At 43.2% G+C, this 23,510-nt stretch overlaps 1 protein-coding gene across 2 annotated transcripts in view; it reads left to right on the forward strand.

Annotated features, from left to right (window-relative positions):
• inpp5a (inositol polyphosphate-5-phosphatase A) overlaps positions 1–20,401 on the forward strand; it is a 571,171-nt gene extending 550,770 nt beyond the window's left edge. The window contains exons 15-16 of one of the 2 annotated variants that reach the window (XM_078564917.1): positions 18,592–18,679; positions 18,837–20,401. In XM_078564917.1, coding sequence (XP_078421043.1) covers positions 18,592–18,672 — 81 coding nt within the window. In that variant the 3' untranslated portion in view covers positions 18,673–18,679; positions 18,837–20,401. The remainder of the gene's footprint in view (positions 1–18,591; positions 18,680–18,836) is intronic. The other variant, XM_078564916.1, reaches the window with a different exon arrangement.
• The last annotated feature ends 3,109 nt before the right edge of the window (positions 20,402–23,510 follow it).

Below are 23,510 nucleotides of genomic sequence, written 5' to 3' on the forward strand. Positions count from 1 at the left end.
ACCCCTGACTCCACCTCTTAACTCCACCCTCTCACACGCCACTTCACTGACCCCTCCCCTGACTCCACTCCTGACTGTGTCCCTGACCCCACCCCTGACTCTACCTCCTAACTCCGCCCTCTCACACCCCACCTCACTGACTCCTCCCCTGACCCCACCCCTGACTCCACCTCCTAACTCCGCCCTCTCACACCCCACCTCACTGACTCTTCCCCTGACTCCACTCCTGACTGTGCCCCGACCCCATCCCTGTCTCCACCCTTGACACCATCCTCTAGTTCCATCCCTCAGAGTAACCTATCCTCCTATGCCACCTCCTATGACTCCTTAACTCCTATGACATGCCCCCTCTGACTCACTAAACATTCTCTGTCACCCTACCTTCCTCTATCTCCTTGCTGATGCCCAGTACCTGCTCTGAGTTCCTGCCTCTTCTCACTTCCTGCCCCCTCTCATTTCCCAACCCCTCTGTAACTTATTATCCTACTTCTGATACCCCCCCCGACTCCCCGCCCCATCCTAACTCCCCAATCTTTCCCTGACTCCCTGCCCCCTCTCTGACTCCCCGCCTCTGACCTGACTCCCACCCTTGCAGGTTAACTTGCAGGTTGAGTCGGTAGTTAGGAAGGCAAATGCAATGTTGGCATTTATTTCGAGAGGACTAGAATATAAAAGCAGGGATGTGCTGCTGAGGCTTTATAAGGCTCTGGTCAGACCATATTTAGAACATTGTGAGCAATTTTGGGCCCCGTATCTCAGGAAGGATGTGCTGGCCTTGGAGAGGGTCCAGAGGAGGTTCACGAGAATAATCCCAGGAATGAAAGGCTTAACATATGAGGAACGTTTGACGACTCTGGGTCTATACTCGATGGAGTTTAGAAGGATGAGGGGGGATCTGATTGAAACTTACAGAATACTGAAAGGCCTGGATAGAGTGGACGTGGGGAAGATGTTTCCATTAGTAGGAGAGACTAGGACCCGAGGGCATAGCATCAGAGTAAAGGGAAGACCTTTTAGAACAGAGATGAGGAGAAACTTCTTTAGCCAGAGAGTGGTGAATCTATGGAATTCATTGCCACAGAAGGCTGTGGAGGCCAGGTCATTGAGTGTATTTAAGACCGAGATAGATAGGTTCTTGATTGGTAAGGGGATCAAAGGTTATGGGGAGAAGGCGGGAGAATGGGGTTGAGAAACTTATCAGCCATGATTGAATGGCGGAACAGATTCGATGGGCCGAATGGCCTAATTTCTGCTTCTTTGTCTTATGGTCACCCCCACCCTGTCTCCCAGCCCTTCCCTGACTCCCTGCACCCTCTCTGACTCTCTTGCTTCCTCTGCTACACCCCACCCATAAGCCCATAAGACATAGGAGCAGAAATTAGGCCATTCGGCCCATCGAGTCTGCTCTGCACCCCCACTCTGACTCCCCTTCCCGTCTGTCAAACACCAATCCCTCTTCAACTTATCGTCCCACTTCTGAAATCCTGCCCTTCTCTGACTCCCTGCCCCCTCTCTGACACGCCACCCCCATCCTGGCACCCTGTTGCTCTCCAACATCCCACCCCCACCAAGACCCCCCATTTCTCTCTGATATCCCACCCCCTCCCTGACCCCATTCCTCTCTGACACACCACCCCCTCCCTGACTCTTCACCCCCTCTCAGACACCCCACCCCCACCCTGACCCCTCCCCCCCCCCAGCCCCTCTCTGACACCCCGCCCCCTCGCTGACTCTCCAGTCCCTTCTGACACCCCACCCCCTCCCTGACTCCCCACCCCCTCTCAGACACCCCACCCCCTCCCTGAACCCCCCGTTCCTCTCTGACATTCCACCCCCCACCCTTGACTCCCCACCCCCTCCCTGAACCCCCCGTTCCTCTCTGACATTCCACCCCCCACCCTTGACTCCCCACCCCCTCTCAGACACCCCACCCCCTCCCTGAACCCCCCGTTCCTCTCTGACATTCCACCCCCCCACCTTGACTCCCCAACCCCTCTCAGACACCTAACCCCCTCCCTGACTCCCCGTTCCTCTCTGACATCCCTTCCTGACTCCCAGCCTGTGAGGAGATTGTGGATTCCTGTGGATACTGAGATCAGACTTTGAATTTCTATCATTTATAAGTTGAGTCAAAGGACTAATGTTTTTAAATTAACTATAATGCCTGGTAAACTTGATACTGGGGAAAAATATTATTAGTTAAAATAAATAGTGCTTGAAATGTTGAGTACACTACACAAGGATTCAAATCTTGCAATCTCCTACTAAAGGATTTTTTTCCCCCCAATTCTTTAAACTAATATGTATAAAAACTCCAATTTTAAAACTTCACTCTCTGATATTAACAGATAATTATCGGGAAATTATGTTTCAAGACTAATCTGTTGATTTATTTATTAATGAGAGTTTTTCAATGGCATATTAGAGATTTATAATATTAGCAGTAAATACCAAGAAGGCTAGACACTGCTCTTTGTGACGACTATAGGGATGGATGTGTGAGACTATTTTAATGACAAGATATCAGTCATTTTCTCCTTTGCCAACCTTAGTTCTCTGTCTTGCTGAGCAGATTTTAGTGTCAAAATGAGGAGGAGAATAGCACTTGCCGTTATTTATGCATAAATGCTATGGTAACTTCAGGTGAGGGGCAAATGCATGGTTAAATGCCAATATTCTAAAGTAGCTGTTCAGGTTTTGCCACTGTGCTGTTAGCTTTGCAAGAAAAGATTTTTTGCGCACAATTGAAATGCATTGAATGTTGTGAGGTTGCCGTGTTTGCATGGTAGATACGTCTTACCACAATTTATTTTTCAATCCTTCAGTCTGATTGGTTAGGGAGATACCCTGCTGTATGCCCTACTCACTTAGGTCCCAGATACCCTGTTTCCCTCACTGTGACATTATCCCCTCACACTTTCAGCAACTTAATGGGCAAATATTTTTTGAGCTGATGAATGCAGGGGCCAGTTCAACTAACATCGGACAGTGTTAGGGGCCCCATTACAGAAAATTCTGGCCTAATAGAATAGAAAGAAGAAAAGGAAACTGACTTTTTATATCTTTGTGATGTCTCAACGTGCTTCACAGCAAATGAAGTATCTTTGGAGTGGAGTCACTGTTGTAATGTAAGCAAACATGACAGCTAATTTGTTCACAGCAAGCTCCTATAAACAGCAATGAGATAATGACCAATTAATTTGTTTTAGCAGCATTGGTTGAGGTGGGTGTGTTGGCCAGGATATAAGAGAATTTTCCCCTGCTCTTCTTTGAATAGCACCACTACATCTTTTATGTCCAACTGAAAGCACAGATGAGGCCTTGGTTTGATCTCATCTAAAAGACGTAGGGGCAGCCATTCATCTGGGTTAGTGGCACAAAACGGGTGGTATTGGATTGGCAGTGCCTGATATTTAAATCCATTAACTACAATAGAACTTTCATATGCTGCATGTAACCGGTGGCTGATCCAATGCTTTGTGCCACTACTCGAGATGAACCCCACCATCTCCAACAGGGTAGCACTCCTTCAGTACTGCATTGAAATGAAGTTCTCTCTTTCACCCTCCACCTCCACTCTCCTCCATTGTTGTCAATGAAGCTTTTCTTTCCTTCTCTCCACTATGTCATTCTGATCAATAGATAAGCAGCTCACTGCTGCCAAATACTAACAAAATTTGGTGAAGATACTATGACAACAAAAAATGCTTCAAGATATCTGGTTAGGAAACAAAACTGGTATTAGTGAAATGGTAGTAGTACCATTTAGTAGTACGCAGTAGTTTTTTGTTTTTATCATTAGTGAAATGGCCTTTATAAAAACTTCAAAAATATTCATACTCTGGATGTAGACAGTGCAGGATGAGTCCTATTGACATGGGGATATATAAAAATATTTTTAAGCTCTATTTACATGGAGACTTAAGAGCATTTTCCACAAACTGTGTTTGTATAGAGAACACATGGGAACATTTTTCAAATTCCTATTTTTGCAGTAGTTACAGCTGTTACCCAAGAATGATCAGTATAACTCTCTCTTTCAACAGTCTGCTTCTTTTACATTTATAAATGGATTACATGACTGTTATAACTTTCAATTATGTAGTGTTTTTCTTAACGTGAATTCCCATTTACTTGGATAGAATCTATTCTGAATCCAGTTTTAGATCTAATATAAGAGTTCCATTTAATTAGAAGCCCTTTTCATCAAAGTGATTCGCTCCACTGTAATGATACTTGTCTGCATTGTTTATCTGGCTGTAGTGAGCTGTTCAGTCCAGTAATTGTTTTTTTTAAACCCAGTTAATGTTCTTTCCAGTGCTCTCTAATGATTACAAACAGACAAAACATAGTCTCCTCTCTTTTACCTGTCCCTTGCCATACACTTATTTCCCATTGGCTGTTATCCTGTTCCCAATTATCTGCAGTGCTAGTTGCTGAGGTACTTCTCTTAAAATTATATTGTGTTATTTTTCAGTATAAGTTCAGTCCCTTAACTCCATTTCCCCACTTTGGCTCCATATCCCTTGGTATCATTACCTAATAAATGTCTGTTGATTTCAGCCTTGAAAATTTCAATTAACCCAGCAATAGCCTTTGCGGGAGAGAGTTCCAAACTTCCATTACCCATTGTATGGAAACATGTGTTGTGATTTCATTGCTAAAAGGCCTAGCTCTAATGTTAAATTAAAGCCCCAGTTCTGGATTCTCCTACTAGAGAAGAAATCATTTCTCTATATCAACCCTATCAAATCCCTTTATCATCTTCAGGACCTTGATTAGATCATCACTTTCTAAAGTCAAGGGAATACAAACCAAGTTCATGCAGCCTGTAATCATAATTTATCCCTCTAAGCCTTGGTATCGTTTCGGTGAATTTGCACTGTAAGCTGCTCCAAGGCTCGTATACCTTTCCTCTGATGCAGCGCCCCAAAACTTTCCCTTCCAAAGACTAAATGCGGTGGCAAGCGGGTTTCATGGTGCATTGGGCGGACTAACAGGAAACCGAGCCAGATTTCACGCTCAGAAGCTCATTAATTATGCATTGGCAAGTAGCTCTCCGAGTCGCACGGCAGTCGAACTGATTCGTCCGCCCCACCATTACCTAATGAGGCCACCCAAACACACACATTATTGTCAGCAGGCAGCTGTGTACAGGAAACTTCTTGATATGGCTCCACCGAAGAAAAAAGCTGCTCCTAGGTTCAGCAATGACCAGGATTTTCTGGCCCCATAGTGGAGGGACCGGCCGCGGGGGGGATTTGGCAATCCATCAAAAAGTCTGTTGGCTTTCAGTGGGACCAGACGATCCCGGCGGTGGGCGGGGCTGGAAAATCCCGCTTAGTGACTCCCTCGAGACCCTGACCTGTGCAGTCCACCAGCACCGGGATATCCTCTATCTGAGGGGTGACTACAGAGGCCCACCAACCTCCCCTCGTCGGCCTGCGAGGCAGTTGCAAGGGAGGTCAGCTGGCCGGGCACCCGCCTGAGAAACACCATCCAGTGCAGGAAGAAGATGAATGATCTAATCCTCTCCATCAGGGTAAGTCAACATTCAGCTCGCTCCAATCTCACACTCTCATAATGACTTAATGCACTCAAAGAGTTACATTGCTCAGGGATCTCGCACAAGATTAGCGGGGGAAACATCAGCACTGATCATCTTATGGACACTTTAACATCACCAGCATCTCATGTATCATGCTGCACGAACCCCATTCTCAATCCTTACTGGGGAGGGCTCAGCACACACGGGAGGCCTGCTTCCCAACCTCTCCTCCATCTCTTCTCATCAACTTTCATTCCATATATCTTCATGCAGGCCAAGCTCACCCACAACAAGAGGGAGATATCCCAGACTGGAGGAGGGACGGCAAACGTCCAGGGGCTGACCCACTTTGCGGAGGAGGCCGCCGAGCTGGCAGGTGAAGATAAAGATTGTTTCTGTGGGTAGGGCAAGATCAGCCTCTTCTAGCAAGCCAACAGGACAAGACCTCCATGAGTTGATCGCATCCTGACATTCACAGTGAGGGACATACAATGTTGTATTCTGCCTGCTTATGAACTAAATCTATCTTCTCTCTCTTACAGGCACCAGCAGGCCCAAGCACGGCTCCAGACCAAACATAACCCCCACCCCCCCAGGCCATCTCAGGGGAGGATGCTGAGGATGCATCAGATGAAGACCCGCCACTGCATTCACCTGCACCCTCCACCAGCACAGAGACACACAATCGATGGGCACAGATCTAGATTAGGCTCGCGGGTCGCATTCCGGAAATTCCTCACTGACCCATCTCTGCAGTGGCAGTGACAGCCCAGGTCTCTGGCACTTGGAGGACTGCTGGAGATCAGCCTCTGAGTCCGAGTCAGATGATGAACCTGAAAACAGCCATGTCACACATGCTGGAGATGAAATGACAGGCGGTGGAAAATCAGGTAGAGTTGTGAGAGGCAGTCAACCGACTAGAGCGAAGGATGGCGGAGTCAGACTGTGTTCTATCTGATGTCGTGGCTCTAACATGGGAGCACCTTGAGGTCTCCATGGGAAGGGTGGCTCTGGACTGATAGATGCAACAGATTAATGAATACTGGGCAAATATAGTAGACCGCCCACTCACATACAGAAAGCTACTGTCATGCCCTAGAGCTGCGTCTGTGCTTCTAGCTTTTCACTGAGACAGCCTTGTAGCTGAGGCGCACACTCACAGATCTAGGTGACCAAGATGCCAACCCTGACACTTGACATCTCAATCCCACAGAGGATGGCGGAGGTTTGGACATATGAAATGTGCCACCTTACCAAAGTCACTCCTGCAATCTCTGATCTGGTTTACTGATCAAACTCAACTTGCACTTCAGCAATGACTGGATGCCCTTTGGCCCAGTTTCTATGCCAATTGGAGAAAGCACATTAGAAACTTTCCTTGATGATCTGGCAGACATGCAGCAGCTGTACTTCCTTAACGGTTGCCTGCATTTTCTATTCTCACATTCCTCTCTGTTAATGCTCAAATGCAGCAGCTGTATTGTGAAGCCAATGACTCCAGCAGCCTCCCGTTAAAGCTCACCAAAATACAATGGCTCCAATTGCACCTTCTCCAGGGAGTCTTCCTCTTTTCTCTCAGCTCTGACTCTATTTCAATGTTGAGACCCTAAGCAGTTTGAGGGTGGCACCTTAGTCCGGCTGTGGGGCTTCTCCCACACTGCCTCAGACCCCTCTTGTGCAGATTCCTTTCCAGTTTCCTTTTTAAACTGCACAATAACTTTGGGCTTTCAAGATGATGCTGCTGTATTTTTATTTTGCGACCAGCTTCGACCCTCCCCGTCTGTTCTCGGGTCACTCAAATCTTCCTGGAACCCCACGATGTGCAGGTAGAGCTCCCTCCAGTTATTCTACAGCCTCCCCAGTAACCCTGGATCCATTGTCATTATGGTGGACATTCCAGCTGCCCCCACCCCCGAACCCATCACTGTTGATGATCCCATACCCAATGTGAACCTCACTCTCCTCCATCCTGAGGCAGAGTGCACAGAAGAGAACCCCCCCGAAGGAGAACTTTGGATAAACCCCTCCGTAACCTTATTACTTTTCCCCCATTTACAGGCTGCAGACGCCTCCCCTAACCAGGACCATCCCACTGCAGCCCAGTACTGAGCCAGACAGCCCCATGGCCACCAGCTGTAAGACAATGACCACGCCCTACACACCAAGCTGTGCTTTATCCCACAGAGCACACAGGCCTTGCCCCTCCCTGGAGCAGGGCTACGACATGTGCGCTATGCAGAGCCCTGTAGCATGGACCCCAAAATCCCCAGGACTGCCTTTGATTTATCACTCCAACCTCTTGGCCCCAGACCAGGGACTATGACTGTCTTTCAATGTGCTCTCCCGTTCCTTCATGATTGATCACGACACAGTCTGCCTTCCCCCCGGCCCACCTCCATGATTCTCTGAGCTACCCATCCACAATGTGCAAGCCTTTCCCATCTCAATGAGTCTCTGTGCAACCCCCCTTCACCCCCCTCAACCCCCGCCCTGTATTCCAGAGTCTGTGTGCATCCCCTCCCTTTCATACAGTTCGATTCCCATCCACCCGCTTCTGCGTCTGCGTCTGCGTTCTAGTCTTCCATGTCGGGCTCCAGCTTCCCCACCCTCGGTCTTCCCTCTGCCTGCCATCATTTCTCCCACCGTCCAACCCCACCAAACCCCATTGCGCCCATGTGTCTGTGACCCTCCCCTTCCCCTCCAACTCCACCATAGCACGTTGTCCCCCATGTCTTCTCCTCCCCACTGCCCCCCTCCCTCCCCCGTTCGCCATGAAAGTGATGAGGGGAAAATTCTGAACTGATTTCCTGCCAGTGGGATTCCGATTTTTGTCCTCTCTCCGAATTTTCCACTCCTGCGCGCCATGAAACCCACTGCTGGCAGGACTGGACATTCCGCCCTGTTCTTCTGACTGGAAAACTGAAGCATCACCTCCTCACTCGTGTATTCCAATTCCCTTGAGAGAATGCCCAACATCCCATTAGGCTATACGGCCACGTTTTGTACCTATGTGCTCACTTTTTGCGAATTCTGTACATGGATTGCTAAATCCCTTTGTCCCTCAACAGCTCTGACCTCTCTCCATTGAGAAAACATTCTTATTTTATTTTTCAGATTCAAAGTGGATGACCTCACACTGCCCCACATTGAGCTTCATCTTCCATAGTTTTGCTCACTAAGTCTGCCTATCTTGCTTTTTTCTTTGTAATTTCCAGTTCCCATGTGCTCAACTCATTGTGCCTCCTAACAGTGTCATCTGCAACCTTGGATATACAACTCTCTAGTCCTTCATTCAAGTCATTAATATATATGGTGAAAAATTAATGCCTCAGCACGGATCTTTTTTATAGAAGAACAATTGTTATCTTCTTTTAATCAGAATTTGGTCCCTTTATTTCTGTTCTCTGCCTGTAGTCTCCCAACCAATTAAGAACAGATGTCACAAGGTTACCTCCAATTCCATACTTTTCCATTTTTGCAGCTAATTGTGTGAAACCTTATCAGATGTATTCCAGAAGTCCAAATAGGTAACATCCATAGACAGACCCCCTATACCATGGTAATCAACTCCTCAGAAGATTCAACAATATTAATTGTGCATTACCTACTCTTCTGGAATCCATACAGATTTTCTCAGATCAGTTTATATCTTCCAAGTTGCTTGGCCTTGTGTCTTTGATGATAGATTCCAGTAAGTTCCCCATAGCTGATGTTAAATTGATGGGTCTATAATTAGTCGATTACTTCCTTCTTCAACAATGGAATGACATTTACAATTTTCCAATACATAGGCAGACTTCCTGAATCTGGTGTGCTTTGCAAAATATGGTTAATGCATCTACAATTTCTTCACCTTTTATTGTTAGTACTCTGGGATAGAAACAATCATGTCTTGGAGATTTTTCTACCATGTCCCTTTATGTCTCTATTACCCATTTGTTTTACATATTAAACCCGCTGAGTTTCTCCCTTTCACTTCCTTTCAGATTCCCTGATACTTCTGGTATTATGTCCTTTTTCTCCACTCTGAAACTGATATAAAGTACTCTTCTAGCAAGTTTGACATTTCCTTATTATCCATTACAGTTTTGCCTACATTGTTCTTTAATGAGCCCTAATTGCCCTTTCCCACATTCTCTCATTATATGCATTTTTAATTCTTTTGCTATTAGCTTTTATATGCCTTGAATTTTCTTTTTCATGTTTCCTTTTGCACTTTTACTGTTTTTCATTTTTTGTTTTTTTTTACCTCTCTCAGTCCACTGGATTTCCACATTTCCTTGCATTTAGTGTGATACTGTGATACCTCACTTATTAATCATAGTTACTGAGCTGCACAAATGAAGTTTATTCCTATTAGGACTATGTACTTGTTCTGTGTCCTATTAAATACTTCAGTCCTATTGACCACATCCCACTGTTTATAGGTTTGCCCTTTAACAGTTCAGCCCAGTTTGTTGTGGCCAATTCATTTCTCATTCCTTTACTTAAATGTGAAACATTGGTTTTTGCCTCTCTATTCTTCCTCTTAATCCTAAAATCGAATTCAATCATATTATGATTTCTATTTTCAAGATGTTTCCATATCATCAAGATTGTTAACTAGTTCTGGTTTGTTACTCGTCACTAAATGTTCCAAAATGTTTTGTTCTAGAAAACTTGTCCAGAGTACATTCCTTTACCACTTCCAGTGTTCTGCTTTTCCCTAGACTCTAAAAGGCTTATCATGATGGGTGGGCTGCATCTGGACTCAACAGAAAGCTGTTGAGGTAAAATTATTCACTTTTTTAGCCTGTTTTCCTATTTTATGAGACTGTGTCTCACATACACATGCTAGAAGGGGGAACTCAAATTTACCATCTACTATCTGGCCAGTTAAATGACTGTAAGTTATGCAGATAGCAGCCAGAATGCTCTTGAATTGCCCAGTATAAATGGTAATTAACAGCAAAGATGGCTGCACAATCCTTATGTCGCTGGTTTGCATCTGAATCAACATTGATAACTAGGTTATCAGTATACTAACATATTCACTCACTTCATTGTAATTGGATTATTTTAGTGGTGTCTGTTTCACCTAGCTTAGGTAATGATTTAGTTAACACACAGTTAAATGCGCTGCATTTTATTTTACACAAATAAAATGTCATCATTAACATTTTTGAAATCTATTGCAATATGTCTCACAAGATTTTAGTATAGCGTAAGAATATTGTTCAACTCAACTCTCCCGGGACTGGAAGGGGCATTAAACCAATGCCTTTGTTGAACAAACAAGAGCTACAAAATTTGAAAATAAGCCACTGTTTTACAAGATCTGCATTTCTGCCAGTAAATTTGTCTTCAAATCCGTATCTAGACCTGCAATTCCCCAGAGCTACCCAATGAGTGAGCCCCTCTCAAGTATAGGGACAAATTAAAGCTTTCTACTTCAGGTAATATTATAGGCTACGTGTTATCTATTTTATTATTAAGTGTTTAAAGTATGTCATTGCATACTTATTTACACCTCTTCTTTTTGTCCTTGAGTCCTGTGTGGCTATCGTGAGCATGCAAGTCAAAAATGAAAATCAACAGCATGATTGAAAAAATACACATATGCAAGAGAAAGAAAGAGAGATATTTACTTTCTGTCTATATGTGAGAAAAGTTTGATTATAGGATAGCTGTAGCGACTGCTTCCTGAAAAATGAAGCCATTTGACACTAGGTTATTTTGTCTTAATAGCATAATCAGTTAAGTAAAGGAATTAATCAAGGCACATTAAAAACTGAGGAACTTACATTATGCTAAGCCATAATTAGAACCAATATGTTTGCTTAGTTGTAGGCTGTTATTGATACAAGGAGCAGGCTGGCTCCACTCTCAGAAATAACTCGGGTTAATTCTTGTTAAGAACAAACCCAGGTTCCAAAGTAAAAATGTGCTCTGGTTATCTGGGGGCACAGCAGATGTTCTGCCCACTCCATGAATGTGCCCTTCATCGCATTCCAAATCTAAGTTGTGGACGCTATTTATGGCACAATTACAGTATCCGCTTCAGCTGGGATGATTTAGCGACCATACTTTACCCGAGTATAAAAGGGCCTGTGGCACCCACCATAAATATTTCCAAGTCATTGCAAAAGCTAACATTTCAAACTTTCCAACAGCAGGTGATTGCTCTGCAATCAACTTCTGCAAAGAAAATGGTATTTTATATTATGCTGGGCACGATTCCTGCCAGGATCAAGTCTTAACGCATTGGTGCACTTGCCTTGTGCATGGAGTGCATTGCACCAGAGGCAATTCATGCAGTCTGCTGGGATTTTAAGCAGATGATGCTATCCTACCAATGCAAAAACTGATTTCCCCATGGAAAGAGGCAGGCACAAGAAGCACTTGCCACAACTATCAGCATAGTTCTTTCCATCAAAAAAAGGGGCAGTGACCCAGCAGAAACAATGGCCCGGATCTTGCAGTAGTGACATTGATGAAACTATCATCATTCACCACCATTACTCCTATGAAACTGACAGCAACTTCTGGCATCCATCTATGCACAAGTAAACATGGAAACTCAGAAGTTGCTGTCAGTGCTGCTACTGTCCTCCACTTGGTGCTCTGTTGGAAGTTTCTGCAGACTGCACTCAATTAGAAATCATTATGCTTTGCCCTTTTATGCAGTAATATCACTGTTAAAAAACACCCAAAAAGTTACATTTATTTAGTGAGGTGTGGCTGGGTTTTTAATTGCATACTAAGTTCATAGTTACTTATGAACAACGTCACTGGCCCTGAAAAGCTACCTTTACATTTGTGGAATGTCATTTTTCTCCATTATGATAAAACTCCACATTTTTTTGAAGTTTATGATATTTCAGTTTATACCTTAATCCTATGTGTATGCCCAATCATTATCATGCTCTCTGCAAAATAACTAAGAAGTGAAGGGATAACCAGCGCATTTTACTTTCTGGTTTGTTATCTATGAGAATACTTCAATATGATTGGTTGCTTACTCTGCTTGATGACATTCCTGTTCTGAATGCCTGGAGATCCTCTTAACTTGGCACCAGGTTGAAATAAACACGAGGAAAAGGGAAACCCAGGCCATAGACATTGTTAGCGTTTTATGGGTAACTTTCCTCGAGGTCAGCATCATCGGTCATTTCACCGCTGACCGCAAAATCCAGCTCCAAAGGACAAATTGATACTTGATCCTAGTGTTGTACTGCTGCTTTGGCTCTATAACTGCAGATGACTCTTAAAAGTTTTGCTTTATTTCCCAGAAATTCCTTCCCTGACCATTGAGATTGCATGTTATTTATTACCTGTCCTAGAGGGAAGAAAGTTCCAAAGTCAAAATTAAGGACTATCAATACTTCAACTCAGAACTAATATGCATGAATAAAGTACTTCTGGAACACATGATTTGAAATGGAGAAATCCAAGCAGAGCAAAGCACTGCTTAATTGGAAAGCACAAGATCTGAGGCAGTTATCAATTAGACTGCAGTTATACTGCCAAACGCATAACTAACACTTGAGTCTCGTTAGTATGATACAAATGCAGAATGCTCTGTAGCCCAGGGGGCTAATGTTGCCAGCTCCAACTTGATTCTGTAGCTATTGGTTTTCGAGATGTTATAACCATGATCTCAAATATCTCACTTAGACAGTCCCACTCTTCCAGCAATCACTAGCACACCAACTTCATCTTGGAACTGATGGATGAACTTGCTTAGAAGAGAAATAGCTTAACCTTGTCGTCAATTTACTGCTACTAATAAATTAGAACAGTCCTGCTTTGCAGACGGTGTCGAGTGCCTTAGTGAAATCTACGGAAGGTAAAAAGTTATACCCTGTTCCCTACACTTCTCTTGTAGCTGGTGTATAGAGAGGATCATGTTCACAGTTGATCTTCCAGCATGGAAAGTGTACCGTGCTTCCAGGTACACGCGGCCTGCCACTGGATGGAAGGAGTGAGATGCCCCTGTAACTGTCGCGGTCTCCTCTGCTACCTTTGTTTTTGTATTGTGTGATGAGTTTTGCATCACACTTCACCTGTGGAATGGAGCCAGCAGAGAAGGAGAAGATCATAAAGGCATGACAATAGATGGGACTTTCCGTGCTTGAACAGTTCGGCTGGGGTTCCATCCTCGCCGGTTGCCTGTTTGCTAAGCAGTCTATGGCCTTTTCAAGCTCAAGCAGTGAGGGTTCTTCATCTAATGTATCATTTGCAGGGGAACGTCAAGCGCAGACTGGGAGATGTCCATCTCACAGGAGTACAGCTCACAGTAGTGTTCAACCCAGCATCTGTTTACTTCTGTCAGTGAATACTTCACCACCTGCTGACCTTAGGGGGGGAAAGTTTGGTGACAGTAGGACCAAGCGCTGTCTTGATCCCTTCGTACATTGTTCATAGATTTCCACAGGTTTGGATTTCTTTATGTAAGTTAACCCAGTTGTGCGATATCTCCCAATCTTTTGCATGGCTGCCTTGGCTGCTTTCAGGCCATGTAGTATTTCAGCTGTTGGTGTTTATGATGTGCATTATGCAGGCTTTGTTTTCTGCATTAATGACAGATATCAGCTCAGCTGAGTAGGTCTCAAACCAGTACTTGGTGTGGGTTCCGCCTTTACTAAATGATGCTCCTGCTGCTTCATAGATGTTTGAGCTCAATGACTTCCAAGCTTCATTGATACCAGCATCGGCGCTTTCAGGTAAACCTTTGGTGGGTAACAATCATTCAAGTGACAGTGCGAAGTGCTGGTAATTACAAGATTTCAAAATCTCTACAAGATTTTCGGGAAAGTTGGCTGCCCAAAAAAGCTCCTCAGTTTCATCCATTTCTTCCATGACGATATGCACCTCACTGTACAGGTTGATGGCTCCACTTCCGACAGTACAGCATCAGAATGCAGAATGATGCTGCTCCCGTCGCCCATGCTGAAACCCAACTACAAAGACTCACGGACTGTCTCTCCCACACCTGTAACTTGTTCTCCCTGGCTATAAGTGTTAAGAAAACTGTGCTCATGGGACAAGGTGTTGCATCTCTGCCCTCAAACACACTAAACAAACACCAATCTGCAAGTAGTTTGCAAGTAATCTGCAATTCTGCCACCTCGTATCCACAGTGGCAAACAATCTGTCCCTCGGTACAGAACTTTCCACACACATCAAGAAAGCAGCTACTGCCTTTGGCCAGCTCACAAAACTCACACAGGACAATGTCAAACTTACCCTTAGGACCAAGCTGATGGTTTCTAAGTCCTGCCTTCCCAGCTCCTTGCTGTGAGACATGGATGACTTACAGCTATCAAGAAAAGAAGCTCAACAATTTCCATCTTCGCTGCCTGTGGTGCATTATGGGTATATCCTGGGAGGACAAAATCACGCATGCAGCAGTCCTCTCAAAGGCAGAGCTGCCACGTTTTTTGGCAGTAATCAAACAGAGGCGGCTTTGATGGGTCAGGCATGTCTGCAGGGTGGACCACAGTCGCATACCCATTGACTTTTTGGATGGTGAGGTAGCTGGAGTCAGACGACCAGCAGGATGCCCAAAACTTTGCTTCCAGGGTGCGTGCAAGTGTATCATGAAGACCCTTAAGCATCGATTATCACACGCGGGATTCACCAGCTGACCACAGAGGAAAGTGGGCTGTGGGCTGGAGTGCACCATCACGATGACCAGTTGGCAACAAACGCCAATACCAAAAACAACAACCCACAACAACACCTGGTAGCTTCATGTGTGACCCTTGGGGCAGAACCTGCCTCTCAGGGATCGGCCTTCAAAGCCGTCACCAGAGGTGCACCACATGAAGACGCCCCATCGGAAATGGAGTGTTTTCTGGTTGTTCACTATCTGTCATAGGTCAAAGGATGCTAACAACAAAAAAATGAGAAAATGTGGAACAAACTGCTATTAAACAAAATGACTGTTGTCATGATTACTGGAGCAAATTTGTGATGTCTCCTGAAAAGCATTAATTTCCTATACTAATTAAAGTAAATACAGTTGAACATTATATTTAACAATTGAATAAAAATTCATAAACATACCTATAATTTATAATGAGAGAAATTCTTTATTTACATTATTCATTCAGTGAAAGATGTATTTTTATCAATAGTCTGTACTTTGAGATCTTCATAATGAAACATTGTATTTAAGCCACATTTGATAATATCGTTAAAAGAGTCATTTCTGGCTGCTGGCTGGATATGTGCTTTGATTAAATTTTAAGTTATTTAAGTCTTCAAAGATATATTGACCTGAGCCATGCTGTTAGGTACGTAGTGTATGTAAGTTATCCAACTTCGGATAGCAAGAGAACCTACACAACACAAATATTGTCAGTTGGTTAAGGTGGTGGTCATGGAGAAATCTCTGAAATCAAGGGGAGAAAATTGGCATACAATTATTTAAGAGGTGTGCTAATATGCTCTTTGAGTTGGAATCATTTTTCAATTAATGGTATGGCAGCATTGTGGTTATGTTGCCAGAATAATAATCCAAAAATTAATGATATGGAGGCATGAGATCTGGAGTGCATTCCAGTACAACAGCTGGGGAATTCAAATGCAATTCATTAAATAAATTGGGAATAAAACTTTACTGGGTTGTCATAAAAACCCATCAGGTTCACAACTGTCCTTCAGGGAAGAAAATCAGCTGTCCTTACCTGATCTGGCCTATAGGTGAGTCAGCAGTGTGGTTGACTCTTAACTGCCCCCTGAAATGGCCTAGGAAGCCATTCAGCTGTATTCAAGAAAGCGACTCATCAGCTTGTTAACTACAACTAGAGATGGGCGTTAAATGCTGGCCTTGTCAGCATCATGAGAATGAATTTTAAAAATGCAGTAAAATATAGGAGGGTCATTTTAAACCAATCCAGCTGGAGGGAAGTTATGACTGTTATAATAGAAAGCACTTTAAACTTTATAATTTAAATATTCATTGCAAGAGTAGTTTCAGTATTGTTCGTAAGATGATATGAAGCAGTTACAGGGGGGTGCAGCGATATAACTCCGCCAGCAATCTGATCTGTGTGTAACCTAAAGCCAAGAATAGACGCAACCTCCAACAAAGTCTTGCTCGGGATGTCTGAAAGCTGCCCACATACTACACCCATATGTCTTTTATGAAAACGTATTCAAACCGATTGCAATTCTTCACAATAAATTATAGCAGAACTTTATGAGTTAGTGGTTTTCAAACTTTTTTCAGGTCAGGCCCTAATAACAAAACTCTTAATCTCTCAGATCCCTCTAGTGAAGGATGCTGCTAATGATAAAGCTTCAAAAAAAATCTTGCTCACCTCCTTACCATCACCTCCTTCCCTTTTCAGTTCTCATTCTCAATTTCCACTTCTGTTTTTCATTCTCTCGGATATTTCACTTCCCCTGTATCACTTCCATTTCATCCAGTTTTTTCTCACTCTTCGCTTCTATATTTTCTCACTTTATCCTTTGCTTTTGTTTCCTGCTTTCTCTCACTTTTATGTTTCTTTCATCTTTCTATCCTCTCTCACAATCAGCTCTTTCTCCATGACTTCTCTTTCTCCTCTTTTCATTTCGCTTCCCCTCTCTTACCCCTTACCACTTTCTCTTTTTGGCTCAATAGAGCAGTTTGTTCTTCTGTCGACTTTCTCCAGCAAGGGAGGTGCTCTATCGGGGCAAGTGAGAGAGAAGAGGAGGGGGCCAAATGGACCCATCAAGCTGCTAGGAAGCAGGACTTTATAAAGAACAAGGGAGGAGGGCAAGCTTTGAATAGATTGTGCGCAGTTGCTACAATGTTAGTGCATTTTAGTTAAGTGCTGATTGTAATAAATGCCAGGATAAGGTAAACCTGCAGGAAATTATAACTTGTTAATACTACATGTAATAAAACCTGTTGCATTGCCTCCTATAGCTTTACTTGGTTGGATTTTTTTTTGTTATTTGATAATCTGGTTTGAAGGTGAGGGTAAGCTGACCTTCCTCTGCATCAACTGATGGATATCTGAGGACTTTCTCCAGAATATAGCTCCCCAGAGGTGCTCCTACCTATGTAGGTCCAAGCCAGTGTTTGACCCCTGCCTGCTCCTCAGGACCCAACAACCAGCTAACTCACTCACTACACCCACTGTCAGCATTCAACTGAGCAATTCTGCCCAGACTTGTAACTACTTAGACAGGGAGAACAGGTAGGGCAGAGGCCAGCGAGTGTGTCAGTGCAGGTTCCAGCTCCTCCTGCAACTTAGCAGAGAGGAGCTCAAATCATTGAATTGTTGGTGATAAATGTGATGACCAGCCAGTCAGGGAACTAGGACATTAACATTAGGATGGGCACTAGAATTAGTAGGGAGTTGAGAAGCTGATCCCTGCTAAACAATGGCCAGGACTGACAAGCCACTGTCTAATTAGACTTCAACTCGCCCATCTAGTCCACTGGAGCATATGAAAAATTTGCTGTCTTTTTATTAGACTCCATAGAACATATCCATGCCGGTTGGTAGCGTTCTCGTGTTCTTTCTGTTATCGAAATTGGGTGCTCCAGATCGGCGCATTCCTGTTGGCATCACCCAGACCTGCTTCACTGAGAGTCATATTCGGCTGACGCCGGTCTGAATTTCTGGCGGTGGGTTTTGAGGCGCTGCCTTGGCTAACACGCGATTTTCCTGTGGGTGGGAGAAACAGCGGGTGGCGGCGAGTATAGTAGCGGAAACCCGCGGTCCTCCCTCAGTTTGACAACATCAAACCGTACAACCTCGAAGGAAACGAGCTGGATGTCTCCCAGAGGAGATTGAGAGCTAAGAGGAGCAAATGAACACAGTACTTTATAGAAAAAAAAACATGATAGTACTTAACCAAAAAAAAAAATCCCACTTTGACCCAAAAAGTACCAGTTCTAACTCGTCCCCAACCCTTTCACTCCATCGGGACGAAAATAAAAAATCTTAACAATTAAGTAGCCTCTAGGCTGTCAAATTCCTTCCTGATTCGGGCACTGTATTTTCAAATGGCCACACTGATCCAGTGATGTGTGTGTGTGTGTGTTTCTTTTTTTACAGCCTGTCTTCCTGTTCTTTCGAATAGCTGCTGGGGCAGGTAAACCTAATAGAAATATGCGCAACTGTTGTGTGGTGCAGTGATGTGGTGGTAAATATTAATGTTTTATTTTATTTTTTACTATTCATCCATTTTCCTTTCGGGTACTAAACTGATCATGCTGGCACTTTCAATACTTTTTGGCTTATCCTTGGTTGGCTCAATGTGATGTGCTGTTTCCGTTTGTTTCCTTCCCCTGGCGCCGCAGCTAAAAGATATCCGCGAAATGAGAAAATCTTTCGAGAAACTGCCCTCTAGTCTGTTTGCCAACCAGCAAATAAGAAGTGGAGGAACCGGGACATCAGAACGTTCGCCAACATCTTTGTCATTCAACTCGTGTTGACACTGTATTTCTTAGGGCCACATCTCAGACCGCTCATCATCCATTTGCTTTGACGTCTGAAGTCTACGCAGGACGGCCACACATACCTCGCATTTCATACATTCCTGTGACACTTGAATTAAATGTGGGACAGTTTTAAAACGTGTCACAGATTTGTTGCCAAACACTAACAGTAGAATTTGCTACATATTTTAAATATCTCACATTTATAATGTTTAGCTGAAAAAAAAAACATTGTCTGTCTTTTAAAAGGAGAAGCTGTTCTCTTCTGTAAAGTTTTATGAAGTGCAATGCGAAAATTGTATATCTATACTGTACTAGAGAGGTTTTTTTTTTGTACATTGGATTGTATAGATAGTGGAATTCCTTTCAGTGATGGCTTCATTGATATTCCCTTCACCTTTTTATGTCTGTGGTAGGTTAGTTAGGTATTTTCATTTTGGTGATTCCTTATGTTAGATACTACATTTTACATATCTAGTTTTGAATCACAATTTAGCTCCTCTTCATTTTTATATCCACTTTTAAAAGAAAACTAATTTATAACATAATCTTTTCAGCAACCTTAGGTGAAATTCTTTTCGTAAAGACTGGCTGCTCGTGGTCTGACATATCAACTATTAGTTAGTACAGATAGCAGATTGAATACATAAAAGTACAAGTTCTCGACCAAACTATACTTTAGATAGCTTATACCGTGCCATTGGTGATGAAATAATCTAATTTACTATACGCACCACACATAATAACAGTCTGTCTGTGTTAAGTACTTCTATAGTAACTTATTCCTAAATAATGCCAAGTTTTCAGAATGTGAAATTTAATAGGATGGGTATCATAAGATTTTTTGTAAACTATTTCTGTCTATTTTTGTTACTGCATATGGTGCCAAGTATCTATGGACAGAGTTTAATGGGAATCTTTCCTCCTGGTATTAGCTTGCTAAATGTGCTTCAATGGACTGTATATAAAGCCCTGAAACCTGAAGTTGCAAATTTCGTATTGTACCGCCTATATTTAATCTCCAGCGCTAATGTTGCAAATTTTACACGCTGCCTTCTTTACAGCATTAAAAGATGATTAGGTCCGAAAATGGGAAACACAGCCAATGCTGAAACGTTTCCTCTATCGATTTAATTTACTACACTACAAAGTTCACTACCTACTTGATAGCAGTGGATTGATGCGTGTTTTCGTATAAATCACTACGATTGGAAATGATTTTGTGTCTGCCGCCAGAATTTATGTGGCCGTGACCGTTAGATCATTCTTGTTTGTAGACCAAGTGTAAAAAACAGTGTGCAGACAAACTGTACCAATGTGCCCAGGTATCAATAGCCACACACTGTAAACTATTTTATTAAATCAAGGATTCAATTTAAGTGACGTTTATGGGCTATAAAAAATAAAATTCTTTGTTTCTCAAACAATTCAAGCGTCACGATTCGTCTTTTGTGTTACTGACTGGCCTTTCTAATAACTAGGAACAATTAGAATCGTAAAAACTACGTTTCCAGAACTCCTCGCTCTAACTTCTCATGGATGTGCGACGCACGGCGCCCTTTCCCCTCCCGAAGTGTGGACTTCGATGACAAGGAGGGGGACGTGGAAAGTAGGAGGTCCTTCTTTTAAGCCTTATCAGTCTAGGGCCAAGAACCCCGGCCACTAGGGTCACACACATCACACCAAGCTGACGTGAGAGCGGCTGCATGTTCGGCGGTGAAGGGAACTCCAGTATCGCATCAAGAGCGCGAAGCGAAACGAGTACTTAGGGAGATTTGCCCAAGTTGACGATTAAGTCGATTCCCAATCCTCCGATTATCAGATGTGCGAGTTGGCGGGTGTCCTGATCTCTAGGGGCAAGTTAAGGTCCTTTGCAAGCGCTCGAGAGTAAGGCGAGCCAGCAAAACACAGCAGCCCAGAACTTGCTGGAAACAGTTAGCTAGCACCCTTGGAGGGAATGAGGGAAGTGAACTATTTCAGTGTGCTCCCCGTCCCCCATCAGAGGACCATCATCAAAAATAGATTGAAGCGATAGCAGATCTGATGGACTGTGAGTGAGATGCTCTTTGCTTCGCACCAATAAGTAACCGAGTGACCTCTCCATTGTCTGGGTGCGCTGCGCATCTGTGTGGCTTGCCGACATTCTGTATCCAGTGCAATTTAAAAGAAGCCGAACAATTAAAACTTTGTATCATCCTTTGAAGTAGAGTGCATTCTGGTTACGTGCCACCCAATTCAGCTTCATAAATATAAACTGGATCATCCAACACATATCTTTTTTTTAAAATCGCAACCTGTGCTCGGAAAATTGATATAAAATGGTTCTAAATTAAAAGAGTTAATTTGTCAAGATCTGAAAGTCAGATCGTTTCAACTGAGGAAAACCCCAGAAAAATTTGGACCAAGTGACATGTATTTTAAAATGTTTTTATTTGTGGAGGAAATATTTAAACAAAAAAAAGCAATGTTTTATGCAGCATAATGTTGTTTTGCTCTATCTTGGGTGAAATAACTGAGTTGACGCGGGCACGGTAGAAAGGCAAAAGATCACAAGTGGAATTGATTCACCTCACGCATTAAGTTTCTTCCTGTATCTAATATATAAAAACCCTCGGTTACTTTTTTTGTTGTTGTTTACTTCAATTTCTATAATTATTATTTTATTATTTTCATTATCAGTTCATTATTTTAGCGGGCTGTCTCTTTGCTATTGTTAAATTTAAACTTTCGCCAACTCTTAACGAAAACTACCAATTGTGCCGAATGGGAAGGTTTGTGTTTCTGCCTAGAAATGGTTTCCCTGTCAGTAAACGTCCTTACGGATTTGGAGAAAATGGGGAACGGCACACTTTCTCTCTCTCACAGCTTACAACCCCTCTCTTCCTTTTCACAGGTTGCTTTAGCTTGTTTACTGGGTCTTTCTTTTCTTTGTGCCTGTCCTCTTCTGGAATATACCGTCACAATGTGACGAATCCGCCCGACCTAACCTCCAAAATCACATTTCCGCTCCTCACTGAGAATCTGCCCTCATTTCAGAACAGATTTCACCCTCCACACACCCCTCCCACTCCCCAACAACACCCAACAGTATTCAGGACACTTCACGGTGTGGGTTTGCAAGGCCGGACAGTTATTCGATCTAAGAAATGAGCGGTTGAAATGTATATGCTCTAAGATTCAGCGCTTCGATATTTTACTTTATATAGACCCGGGCTAGATGGAGAGGAAGATTTTATCTCTTCATCATTAGGCATTTTCAAAGCTGATATCTGAATCTCCATCAACGAGGCTCACGGCCTCCAGGCTTCCCCCAGACCCACTGGCAATTCTGCAGCTTTACGACTGGTCGAATGGAACAAATTTGTATCAAACCCGCCAAGAGCTTTTCTGATCAATGTTTCAAAAGTTCATTTTAGTTGTTTCGACGTATTTGATACTGTCGATGCATTTTTTTAAAAAAAAAATTATTAAAACAGCAAACACAAGTGTGCTTTTGACCTTCGGGTGCCGAGAGTCTGCTTCAGTTTTCATTCGTTAATCGTTGCAAATTGTCTGCATTTGCGGAGTTTCCGTCAAACTGCGAGCGAGTCTCCAAATTAAGCCGCATTCTACCTTCCATATCGGTTTGTTAGGTGGACTGGAGCAGGGGTGGTAACTAGGCTCCAACCCCTTTCCATTCTCCCCAAAATCAAAGGGTTTCTACAAAAAAAAAACTGATGATTTCTCGTTTAATAATATTCGATCAATTAGATTTCTGCAATGATAACGGAGTTTGTCCGAAGCAAAATAAGCTACAGAACCCATATAAACATTAGATGTTAACATAAGTAACATATTTATGTAACATGAGTAATACATGTAATATGTAATTTCAATTCCAATCTAAAAGATGTGAAACCAGTTATACACTCGGTTGTGCACTGACAAACTCTAGATCTTCGAGTTCTGTTCACGCTAGCCATGAGTTTCGTTTCGATTAAGCTATTATTGAGAACTTTGGTCGGGTTTATTGCCAGGGTTGGAATTCACATTTTAAGATTCGATATTTTAACTGGGATAATATCGAGTCATTGCGGATTACGGCATAATGGCGATAGTTACAGTGATTCAATATTAAACCTTTCCAACGCACACACCTGTTGATTCCCCCCCCCCGCCCCCAGTTCAAAACAAAGTGATCGCTTCACCACAAATTCAACAGGAATTTTACCAAGATGGGGTTTGCGAGTTCGCTTTGGTACGCAGCCTCTTGTTTAAATGGTATCCGTGAACCAGTGCAACATGCCTTTTACTGTACGCGCTTGAAAGAATTCTGAATGCATTCTATCAATCCAATCACCTGTTTACCAGAGAGCCGGCGTGCAACAACCTTCTTAGTTCGAGTCATCATCGATCGGTCGTGAGTTGGCAAGTCACAGGTAGCAAGTGCCGTTCTGAAACCTCCCGAGTAAATAATACCCCTCAATTCGGGGCACAAAATCAGCCGGGTTTCGACCACCGGGGTTTCATATTGTTAAATAATTTATTGGTAATACA

The sequence above is a fragment of the Cetorhinus maximus genome, chromosome 20 (assembly GCF_964194155.1).
Source record: "Cetorhinus maximus chromosome 20, sCetMax3.hap1.1, whole genome shotgun sequence".
Lineage (NCBI taxonomy): Eukaryota > Metazoa > Chordata > Chondrichthyes > Lamniformes > Cetorhinidae > Cetorhinus > Cetorhinus maximus.